General features: G+C 38.7%; 1 protein-coding gene across 6 annotated transcripts in view; it reads left to right on the plus strand.

Annotated features, from left to right (window-relative positions):
* Window positions 1-1,484: 1,484 nt before the first annotated feature.
* The window catches only part of GRIA2 (glutamate ionotropic receptor AMPA type subunit 2), a 124,852-nt gene continuing 113,856 nt past the window's right edge, over window positions 1,485-12,480 (plus strand). For 2 of the 6 annotated variants that reach the window (XM_081093464.1, XM_081093463.1), the window contains exons 1-2: window positions 1,738-2,378; window positions 2,909-3,049. In XM_081093464.1, coding sequence (XP_080949590.1) covers window positions 2,291-2,378; window positions 2,909-3,049 — 229 coding nt within the window. In that variant the 5' untranslated portion in view covers window positions 1,738-2,290. Of the gene's footprint in view, window positions 1,561-1,737; window positions 2,379-2,908; window positions 3,050-12,480 lie in introns of those variants that run through there. The other 4 variants (XM_081093465.1, XR_013996112.1, XM_081093462.1 and 1 more) reach the window with 4 other exon arrangements.

The raw sequence follows: 12,480 nt of genomic DNA on the forward strand, positions 1-12,480 counted from the left end.
TTGTAAAAAAATTAAATGGAGAGAAACAGGAAATATCTGAAAAAGTATTTTATGCCTTACATCTCAATTATGGATTGAGTAGATAAGATTTGTTCAATTATTCTTTCAAATTGGATAAATATTGTCTCTCTTACTACTTTTCTTCTTATTTAATTTTAAAAGACTAAATGCACTTTAATTCATAGAATTCATTTCATATACAGTGAAGTGTTTATTAACAGACTAAAATAATTTATTGGGGATAATATTGTGAGGTATTTTTTTTTTACTTGTAGGCTCTACGCTTAGTAATAAATTATAAATATGTGCATTTCCTGCTTGAGGAATACATATCAAAAAACAAAAACAGGGAAAACCATTTTCAAAATGGGAAAATTGAGGCTCAGGGTGTTTAAGCGGCAAGTATTCAATAATACAGTCAACACAAGGCTGAAGGAATGATAGTCACCTGATGATTGCACTGGAAGGCAGTATGATAGACTGACTTTCTTCACATTCTGAAATATTAGCAAGTTATCCCTTTATTATTGTGCGCTCTGATTTCCTGCCTCCTGGAAACAGTCCCTTGTACTCAATCTTCCTTTATTTCTTTGTTTAAACCACAAAAGCCATTTACTTTCGTGACAAATTTCTGGGACAGCAGAGGGAATTTCCAGAGCAGGTTCCCAGCATGGGTTTAGCAAGCAATTTCACATGAAGTGCTCACATTCCACACGGGGAAGACCAGCCTGCAGTCCTCCTCACTAACTCCTATCCCACAAATGTTTAATCCCTACCCTCATCTTTTTTCCCCAGTGGTCTGGAGCTCGTGGGTTCTGAATGATAACAGCTTGCTTTCTGTGGGCAGTGATGTTTCCAAACTCACAGCCAAAATGCGCTGGCGCATCTGGTTTCTGTGTGTCTGGGAAAGGGTCTGCCGCTCAGAGCCCTTTCTAGACATGCTTCAGTTTCTGATTTCTTTTTCTCAGGAGCCTTTCCTTCTTGAAACGAAGGGAAAGTCTGTTTTCAATCCGTATGTAAAAAAGGGCTTCCATGGAACCAAGCCTACACGTGTCTACTACAGGTGAGAGTCTTCAGTGAAGGCTGTTGAGAGCTCCCCTCACCCAGCTGGCTCGGCACGTTGGCATCACAGCCCAGTGGAACACAGGCTAAAAGACTGGATTTCCATGCACAGTGATTTCAAAGATTCAATCTCTATACGTAGAATGTGGGGTTTTTCTCTGGATCATGGCTATGTCATCTTTAGCTAAAGTTCACAATTTTGGAACACTTCTTCAAGGGGTCTTTTGCTTGCTTATTTGCGTTTTGGCTCCATCAGGTGAGGTGAGTGGCAGCGTTTCGATATCCCTAAGTGGGTTTCACAGGTTCTTGAAATTAAGGTTCTTGAAATTAAAAGTCAAACATCACTTTTTAACACAAAACAGCTGGGCCTGGTGACAGACCGCTTCACTGCCAACAACAATTAGCAGTTCGGCTTCTTCTGCACAGCAGCCGGAAATCAGCTTTGCTGCATTTGGTCGGGGCTGGAGCATCTCCGGCAGCTGCACAGGCGACACAAAGGTAGCGCCAGGCTGGGCGCTGTCCTCGGTGCTGAAAGGCAGGAGCGAGCGGTGGGCGCGACCGCTCGCGAGACCCGAGGTCTCGCCAAGGGAAACCCGCGGCCGGGCTCCGAGCCGCGCTTTCTCAGCGCCGCGCACGCGACGCGGCCCGGGCCGTGCAGGGTGCGGGTTTCGGGGCGGGGGAGGGGTGGGCGCGCGCGCCAGCAGCCTGCTGCGAGCCGCGCACGCGCGTCCGGGACTGCCTGCCCCTCTCTGTGACTTGCGTGTGTGTGTGTGTGTGTGTATGTGTGTGTCTGCTGTGTGTGTGTGTGTGTACGCGAGCGCGCGCGCGCGTGAGAGAGAGAGAGAGAGAGAGAGAGAGAGAGAGAGAGAGAGAGAGAGAGAGAGGAGGGAGAAGAGAGCGCGAGAGAGGGTGAGTGTGTGTGAGTGCATGGGAGGGTGCTGAATATTCCAAGCCCTGGGACCACAGCGGCAGCTCCGCTGAAAACTGCATCCAGCCAGTCCCCTGGACTTCAGGAGCTGGGACAGGGCGCAGGGCATCAGCGGCCACCAGCTGGACCTGGGAAATAGGAATTCTTCTGCCTCCACTTCAGGGTTGTAGCAGCTTGGTGCTAAATTGCTGTTCCAAAAATGCGGAGGATCTAATGTGCTGAGGAAAACGGCCACAGAAGGAAGAGGAGGAAAAGGGGGAAAAAGGGGGATATTTTGTGGATGCTCTACTTTTCTTGGAAATGCAAAAGATTATGCATATATCTGCCCTCCTTTCTCCTGTTTTATGGGGACTAATTTTTGGTGTCTCTTCTAACAGCATACAGATAGGTAGGTATCCTTTGTGCTCTGCTTTTGAATTGTGCATAATTTGGTAGTAATCTTTGTTCACAGTGAACAAATTAATTCATGTCATGTAGACTTATGTCATACCTTGACTGCATTCCAGATTTAAACTGCCTAGAATATACATGTTTTTTCTTAGGATGAAGCAAAGGGAAAAGACGATGCCTTGATACAATAGAGGGGAGGGGGGAATCTCATTTCTGCCCTCCAGGTTTTATTAATTCTGCCTTAACATTTTCCCGTTTGCTCAGATTCTCTAGGGGTCTGAATGCAAAGCTCGTGATGAGGAGGAAAGGCAAATGTTTCTGGCCACCTTACCTTGCCCTCAGACTCTGTGCCTTGACCCCTTGGTTACTATTTGGATGTTTGAGCCCCAGCTACCAGAGCCCTCTCATGTGCTTATGCCGCTTATTAGCGTGAATAAGAGACTCCTGGGCTTAGGGCACCAGCGGGCTGCTCTCCTTTTCCTCCCGGGCACTGACACGATTCCCCTGCTTGGTGTTTGTTCTTTGCAGGGGGGCTCTTTCCCAGGGGCGCAGATCAAGAATACAGTGCATTTCGGGTAGGGATGGTTCAGTTTTCCACTTCGGAGTTCAGACTAACACCGCACATCGACAATTTGGAGGTAGCAAACAGCTTCGCAGTCACCAATGCTTGTAAGTAATGAATATTCATGCCTTTCAGGCGCCGCACGCGGAAAGCCAGCGAGTGTGAGTGCGGGGTGGTGTGTGCGTCTGTCAGTGTGTGGGTGTGAGTGACGGCACACGCGCGTGCGTGTGACAGCGGAGGGGGAGAAAGTGGCTGCACTCTCGGGGACCCCCGCTGGTGGGGGGGGGGGGAAGCGAAAGGAATTGAAGAGTGTGCGCACTGGAGAGGTGGGGTGGGAGTTCCAGCCGGGGGGCTTCCTTAGGTTCAGGGGTTTCTAGCTTATACCGATGGCTCCTCCCGGCCCCTTCCTTCCCCACCTTGCGCGCCTGGTGGCACCCTGCCCCCAGAGAACACGTTGTTCCCCAGGGCGCGCCGTCGGGCTTTTGGGTAGATCCCACCGGGGACTGCCGGAGCCCAGGCAGCTGCAGCCCTCGCCTGCGGCCCCGGTGAGGATCTGCGGCCCAGGGTTCACGCTATAGACGCCGTGAGCCCGGTGTGATCCGCCTCGGACAGGACTAGTTGTGAAATGGTTCCGGAGTTGGGCTCGGGTCTGTTACATAACGCCCCCCGGAGGGGCGCGGGGCGCTCCGCGGAGAGGCTGGCGCAGGCCGGGGGGCTCCCCAGCCCAGCACCGTGGAGCGGGAGCGTGCCCGTTTCTCGCCGCTCCGTTGGCCATTGAAGGGGCAATTCCGCCCGCGAGGCCGCGGCCAGCTCGCCGGCCGGGTGCGCTTTGTTCTCAGGTAGCCTGGCGCCGGCAAGGGCAGCGAGAGGAAGAGGACCTGAACGCAGTTAGATCCGGCTGAGTTTGAAAAGCTGGAGAAGTCTCCTGATCAGCCATTTTAGTCTGTGCAGTTAGTTATCCATACTAGCCCTCTCACTCCGCGCGGTGCTGCGGACCACGCGATGAAGCTCTCTCAAGGCTACAAAGTGATGGAATCCAAGCCATTAGGTCTCCACAGGGTTCAATGGAATAATCTCGGAGCTCCAACCCCCGCGCCCGCGTGGGCTGTGCGGCGCGGCCACGGTACCTTCCTGCCCTTTTCCCAGCAGCTGCCATCATTTCCTGCCGAATGGGCCGGGCTGATTCTTCCCTGATTTGATGTTTGCAGTTTGTATTTCATAGTTCACAATTTGGAGGGGGCTTTGCAGATGGCGCACCTCCCATTTTGGCTACAGTGTGAAGGAGCTAGTGGAAAATTACCGCAGAAAAAAGCCCAACTGCTCTCTTGCCACTGTAGGCAAACAACTGGTGCCATCCCACTTCCTCATATTAAGTCTTAATCATATATTCGATGGGTTAGCTGGGTTATCATATCAGGAACATTATCAACTCATTTTGAAACCGCTGTCACCCAGATGATTAAAGATATGAAATTTTCTTTGACCATTAGAACAAGATCATTATGATACTCCTATTAGATTAGATGCCTGTGATTAAATTGTTTATTAAGACCCTATTTAAGAAGGTTTCAATGCTACAAGTTTTCTTCAAATGTTGATACCAAGTGAGAAAAGAAACAGGGGGAGGGGGCGTGGGAAGGAGGGGTGAGGAAGGAGAAAGATAGAGACTCAAAGTGGATTTGCAGCTTCAAAAAAACCTAAAAATATAAGACTATCTTGGAAAATCTCTCTCTCTCTCTCTCTCTCTCTCTCTCTCTCTCTCTCTCTCATTCACTATATATACATGATATATAGTTTAATTTTTGAAGGTTTTTATACTTGACCTATTTATCTACCAGATTTGTATTCATTTGATTTGGTATTAAGTTCCCAGTGTTTTTTCCTGAATTATGACTGACATACAACTGTGCTAAGTACCTAACTGCATTTCATTATATACTAGTGTGAAAATGCTTTGAAAAGTAATGAACCTACTGGAAGTATGTAGTTTTTTAAAATGAGGTGAAAGTAATTGAAAACCCTACTCTTTGAAAATGGTCAATGATTGAGAAGTTCACTCCTTGGTGAAAATAGTAAGAGGACCGACTGAGATACAATGGGTGTGGGTCCACTGAACAAAATGAAAATTCCTTGACTCGAACAAATGCCGGATCACTGTATTGGAGCTTTGTAAAGATGAAAGGTTATGGTTAGTTTAGGTTAGTTAACTAATTTAGGTCTTCAGTCTCAATATTTTTAAATAGATTTGTTTTTTTTATAGAAATTTTATTGAAATAGAATATGCAGACAGGAAATGTAAATGTATTAAACACATGTATAACTCAAAGAACTTCCACAGAATGATACATCCATATAATAAGGACACGGATTTCATTTACACACACACAATTTGTTTGACTACAGTCCTTGAGAAAAATAAATGAAAGTGACATCTTCATTTTGCACACATTTGTTTTGTTTTGCTCAGAAAATGAAGCTGAAATTAAAATGTACGTGTCTCCAGATCCACAAATTACTCCTCCATGGATTATTACTCTAGGACACTAAAACAAATAATGGGGGGGAACTGAATGCATTTTCAAGGTTCCCTCATGGGACTTCAGAATGGTGGCATTTGCAACATCCATGTCATAAGTATCTTACTGATTGCTGAAGAGAACTACTGAGGCACTATTATAGAAGAGAGCTCATTGGCTAGAATTTTCTGGAGTTGACATTGACTCATTGACTAGGCGAATCATTTAACATTTGTGCGGCTCAGTTTCTTTATTCTTTTAGGAATTTCAAAATCTGGAGATTGTAAAATGTTTGTATCTTTTTTTTTTGCATAAGGCTACAAAAAATGTAAAAATAGTTTAACTCTTTTCAGAGAAAAAGATGCTTATAGAAAACTATAATTACAAAGTCAGCAATCAAGAAATGAATGGAAATCTCTAATATCAAATGTGTCCAGATGAGTCTTGATCATTTATATCCTGCTCAAGATTTTCCTCCCGTGCTTAGCTGTGTTTTCTTGCCTTTTTAGTCAGGGGAGTCCACGTTTCTGTGTGGAAGCAGCAGCATCAAATATGTTGACAGCTAAAACCAAAATGACTTTCTCTCATTTCTCCCAGAAATCGAAGGAAGTCTATTCTCAAACTCCATTATTAAATATATATCATCAATAAGTGTTCAGAAAGGAGCTTGTTCTCCTAGTTAAACCATACAAATTGCACAGGATTAAGTTTACATATTAAGAAAGTGGCGTTTCATACTTGAATGATTTCAAAGTACAAAAGACATTCGTTTGCTAATTTAATTTTATTTCTGAGATGGAGGAACTTATTTGGAATTGCTGAGGTTGACAACCACTTAAGGATCCAGCAAGAGCTACTGAGTGGGTGAAGGTTATGCAAATGAAATGAAGTCATTATATTCTGAAGTGGGTAAAATGACTGTGCATGGCACTGAACTCCCCCATCCTTCTCTTTCACAGTCACAGCGGGATAATGCAAGAACCTATTTGTTCCCATTTGTTTCCATGGGTACCTGAGGAAATAAAGACAGATTCCAGTTCCTTTTTTCTCTCTCTCTCCCTTCCTGTCCCCCACTTCGCCCCCACCTGCCTCTCCTTCCCCCTTTCCTGTCATCCTCCTTCCTTCCTTCGTAGGTACAGATAATGGGTTTTCAGTCTTTTTCCCTGAAGGCTGTTCAAACAAAAACATTCATTATGAGAATATGCAAACCATAAAATTGGAGAAAAAAGAGACTAGCTTTTGAGCATGATTGTTCAACAGTTGAAACCACAGTGATGGGCCTCAAGAATTTCTTTCTCCCCACTCCCTCCCATTTTTATTGAATGCCCTCTAGTTGTCAGAGACTAAATGAATGTTTTTCTTATATTAATTCATTTTTTTCAACCTTTCTCCTCCATGTCCTTTTGAATAGTTTTCCAAGAGTTCCAGGCCTGTGCGCTGGCCACTGTGGTCTTGTCTAAGAACTTTAGCATGAGGATGTGAAGATGGTCTAGTAGTTCTTACACAAAAGCAGTTTATTGCAGGAATTCAGAATTGTCATGAAAACAGTAACTTTGATATTGCATATGTATTTATACCACATAGTATATATTGTTAATAAAATCAACAGATTTTAGAAAAAAAAACCTAAATACTATTGTATTCTAAAACAATTTAATAAATGTTAATGTTGTTGTCATTACTAAACCATGTTTAAAATAAAACTGTCTAAATGGGCTGTAAACATGATTGTTTGGTCCCATAGGCTTTTGGAATTTAAAATAAGTATTAGATTTCTTGCTCGAATCTTTCTATTTATTTCATGAGTAACTTTGACAGATAGCTATTCATCTATTTAATAATAATTTAATAATTTTATATTTCAATTCCATAAAAACAAATCATAAAATATTACATTTTAAAGAAATAGATAAAAATCTACTTTTTCTCTAAGCCAGCAGATGGAGATGTTGGAGAAAATATTGTTCTTTCATAAAACTGTTGCGCACACTGAATACCTTTTGAAACGTTGCAAAAAAAATTATTTAGGAAAACAATAAAATATATGTAAATGGCAGCTACTTTGAAAAAAAATCATTTAAAATGCTGTTTGAAAGATAATTCCTGATGCCTTTTAACAACAAAGTGCTTTCAATTTTATTTTTAAAATGGATTATTTTAAATATTTTTGTAAACTTGAGTTGTAAAGCCATTCAGAAATAGCACTGATTGTAAATCCTCTTGGAAGAGAGAGCATTCTAAAATAATATGATTTTAGCTCTTTAGCCTTGATTCTCCAGATAATCATTTAAAAGGTGTATTTCTTATCATTGGGTTTTGGTCATGAATCTCTGAGATTGTGTATCTGTGTTCATCTAATTAATTAATGTCTCTTAAGCCTTTATTACACTTTTTATCAGTGCAACTTCGTGTGTATTGTATACATACAAAAATATAATATGTGCATATGTATACTTATTATAGAACGTACGTAGTTATAGATTGGCTGGGTTATCATGTTTTGCCATTTTTGTTGAGGTAATTACTAAAACCTGGAGTTACTGACTTAAAGATATGCAAAATTTGATAAAAACCAGATTCAACTTGGATTCTTTTAAGCAATGATAAGCATTCATGATGTGAAGAAAACCATGAACACATGTACCAGTACACAATACCTTACAACGCAGTGGTGTAAATATTCAGTCATATTCAATTAGAGGTTACAAAGAAAGAAAGAACTCTTTGTATGGAAGAATAATTAATTTTTATTAGATTTTTTGGGGTAAATGTTCATATTTCACTTACCACAAGAGAATTTTAAGAAAATAATAGATTATACTAAACAGAAATAATAGTGTTGGTTGAAATACTCTATTTTAGGAAAAGAGGAACTGAATAAAAATTACTGTATGAAACTATAGAACCTTAATGTTAAGAATTTATTCCTATGCTATTCCTTTTTGAGGTATTGTAGGCTTTACCCTGCTGACTGGAAGTATAGAGCATTTCCATTTCATATCAAGCCTTTAAAGTGATAGGGTCATGCACTGTGACATTATGCTGACATGGATGCTGATTCATGCCCAAATCTTAGATCTTCTTGTAATCTCTTCCAATGACACTTCACAAATTGTAAAACTTCCCACAGCCCTGAAAATTTTAAGAAAGGCTCAAAAAGAGCAGTAGCTTCCTAATTATTTTAGAATGTTTTATGGAATAATTGAGTTTTCAAAGAGTTTGCGTTTGTTCCCTTCCTCTCCCTCCTTCTTTTCTGCTTAAAAAAACAACTGATAGAAGTATCCAATCTGCACAGAAAATGCTATTATAGGAAATGAAATCTGAATGGATATACAGAACTATGTTTTTTTGTGTGTTTTTTTAAGGGAGCAAAGGGTACATTTCACAGAGGGTACATATCAGATTTAAACATTTTATTGGGATGTTAATGCTACTGGTTGATTTATTTTCCTTTATTTTTTAACTGGATTCCACAGAAGATACTCTAGATACCATTAAAATATTAGCTTTTTTGTTTTGACAATTTTTAGTCAAAATTTCTGAGGATTTCTCCAATGATCTGAATAACAAAGTGACAAACCAGTTATATGACTATGTTTCTTCAATACAAAATGAAAATTAGTTGTTGAATTCAAAGTTAAAATTTCAAAACCTCCCACAATTAAAAAAATTTCAAACATCAAAATGTTTTCAGAGAAGATTTTACTAATTTGGATTAAAAGAAAAATGTGGTTCTTACATTGGTGTTGATTAGGAGTCTACCTCTGTTATTTTTCAGTATTATTCAATTTAAACTATTTTGTCATTTTTTTATCATTTTAATTTATAGAATGAACACGTTTTAAAGTTTACTTGGAGAATGAAAAATGTGACATTCTTGAAGGCAGGTTCATGCCATTGTTGTCTGTGTAGCTTTCACAAACCCTAGCACCGTTCTCAGTGCTTTGAGGCCCTTAATGATTATCTATCTCTTAAAGTCATTACATATTATATATTTTTGCATTATAAAATTATACTTTTTAAAGTCAATGTTTTGCTTTTGCTCTACATTTGGATTTCAAAAGAAACTATTTGATACCTGATTTAAATCCGATTTAGAGGAAAGTGTAATATGTTTTACATTTTCCTCTAAAAGTTAGATATGTTCAAAGTTATTATTTACTTATCCCTAAAGCTACATTGCTATATGTTAAAAATTATTTGCTTCAAATATGTACAATATACATTTTTAGAGGATTTACAAATGTTATTAGGATGATGCAAAAGCCATGTTGCAAGTGATTAGAATACAAGAATCCATTATAAGGGACCAGACAGTTTTGGGTGTATTCAGCTTCCATTTTAGTTTTGCATTTTCCTCAAAATGTGACTATAAATATTTTTGAATGGCAAAAAAATTTTCATAGTCTACCCTCCTCACCTGCACACACATACCTCAGGGTATTATATATCATGATTTCCCTTGTTAATTATTTTAGTGAAAATTTTAAAGTACCAAATTATAATATATTTTATAGTGAATGTCTTTGAGAATTTTATGGACACAGTTTCTTGACACAAGCCAATTCTTCTAATATTTGCATTAATATGTGTGATTTTTGATATGCATGCCTTTTTTTCTATTTTTGTTCAAGCAGTCTATCTTTAGGATTTGTTTTCTATTTACTTCATTTTGTCTTATTTTTTTAATATTTTTATTGATTACAGAGGGGGAGGGAGAGAGAGATAGAAACATCAATGATGAGATAGAATCATTGATCTGCTGCCTCTTGCACGCCCCCTACAGGGGATCAAGCCCGCAACCCAGGCATGTGCCTTTGACCAGAATGGAACTGGAGACCTTTTAGCCCCCAGGCCGGCACTCTATCCACTGAGCCAAACCAGCTAGGGCAGCTTTGTCCTATTTTATTCTATTGATAAATTTGCTTCAGCAAAAGCCCTAATTTGTTATTATAGTTTTATTTTTATCCATTAATTAACATATAGAAAAATTATCCAGTATGCTTACTACTAATTTGTAATCTAACATTAATTTAAAATTTAGAATCTTTACCCTTATAAGTGTTTTCAGTTGAATAGAACAAATACGTTTGGGAGATATGGGAATCGTTACAGTAAGGGAATTTATGAGTGGACATTTCTTAGATTGTTTTAATTTTCATATGTCTTCAGATTTCTCGAATAATTGACATATCTACCTCTCACAGATTTACTATTTAGATTTGTTCTTCAGAATTTTACTTTATAGTTTTATGTAGTTTATTTATAGGTATGCTAATTCACATTTTTTCCTGATTATTTCAGTATTTAAAATATAAATACAAACTAGTTTGAATTGAGCAATGCCTTAAGTTTTAGTTTGTCTTTGAACAGGGCATCCTATGTTTACAGAGCTTATTTATCTTTCATGTAAAGTTAATTGCAAACTGTAAATTCTATGATATTCACTTATTTTATGGCCCCCTGATTTCTTTCACTCTGATTGAATTTCAGTGAACCTCAGAAGGTGCCCCTTTGATGCAAATATTTTTAGTCTCATCTGTCTAAATGGCCAGTTATACTGATGGAAATGATAGAAATATGTTTATATAAACTGAGTATACTCTGTGCTTATTTTAAAAATATAGTGAAGTATTAACTGATTCTTCCTCCCTATAATAAAATATGGCCTTACTCAATCGTTTCTAACTGCAGTATGAATTTAATTGAAACTCAAGTTATATAATTTGCTATAAGAAAAGGTTTTCTTATTCCATAAAACTTTTGCAGCTGATATTAAGGCTTTGCATTAAAATACTATTGTTTCAGATTTAGTATTCTTTTTACAGTTTCTCTAGCATTAGTGTTCAGTCTATTGCAATAGGATATGTCAGCAATTGAATTATATATTTTTAAATTTCTGTGCAAGAATAAAAGGATAGAACAAGCATTTCAAAATTAGTATTTTCAGCCCTAGCCAGTTTTGCTCAGTGGATAGAACGCTGGCCTGTGGACTGAAGGGTCCCAGGTTCGATTCTGGTCAAGGGCACATGTGGGCTCGATCCCCAATGATCCCCAGTAGGGAGCATGGTGGGGAGTGTATAGGAGGTGATCACAGTGGGGGATGTGCAGGAAGCAGCTAATCAGTGATTCTCTCTCATCCCTGATGTTTCTGTCTCCCTTCCTCTCTGAAAGCAATAAAAAATAAATAAAAAAACCAAAATAAGTATTTTCAGGTCGAAGAAAAAAAATTCTATTGCAGATTGAAATTGTCAGATTTCTTGAGGTGTGGGAAGGGGGCCATGGCTGCAGGAAATCTCCAAGAGGCAGGTAACTTAGTGTACTGTTACCAAGAACTGTTCGATAAAGGCTGATAAATGAGGTTTACCAGTAGAACACAGAAATATTTAACTTTTAGTCTTATGTTATCTGGTGGTAATATATTCTATTTCTTCACATCTGAATAATATTTTTAATAATCCTAGATATATTTAAAATATATTAGCAGGTCTTAGGAGAATGCTTAACAAAATTAATGATAACTTTTGAACAATATGTAATTTTTGTCATTAATTATTAAAAATTATTAAAGGATAATTTGAGACGGAAATAATTTGAGACAGTGAACACTTTCAACCTGAAGAATCAGGACTATAAGGTATAGGGTGATCAGTTTCATCAATATATTTGAAAAAATTATCATATACATTTTAGTAGTTTAGATTTGGAACATTTTAGACACACTCCTTAAGGGCTTCGTATAAGCTATGTGAATTACATCTATTTAAAGGGACTGTTTTGAATGATCTACCACAGAAATAGCTCCCACAATTCTAAAGTGGAAAGAGGGCTTATCTTTAGGAAAAACAACACAAAAATAAAAACAAAATCTCATTACAAAGCTTTTGCAAAGAAATTCTGAAAGTGACCATCTCCAGGGTAGTAGGAAGAATATATGTTTTACTATTTTTTTTTTAAAGATACATTTCAACTTACATCATTATTTTTCTTTATTCCTGTCTTGTGTTTTTGAGGAATAAAAT

The sequence above is a fragment of the Myotis nattereri genome, assembly GCF_964212035.1.
Source record: "Myotis nattereri genome assembly, chromosome: 5".
In the NCBI taxonomy this organism is placed as follows: domain Eukaryota; kingdom Metazoa; phylum Chordata; class Mammalia; order Chiroptera; family Vespertilionidae; genus Myotis; species Myotis nattereri.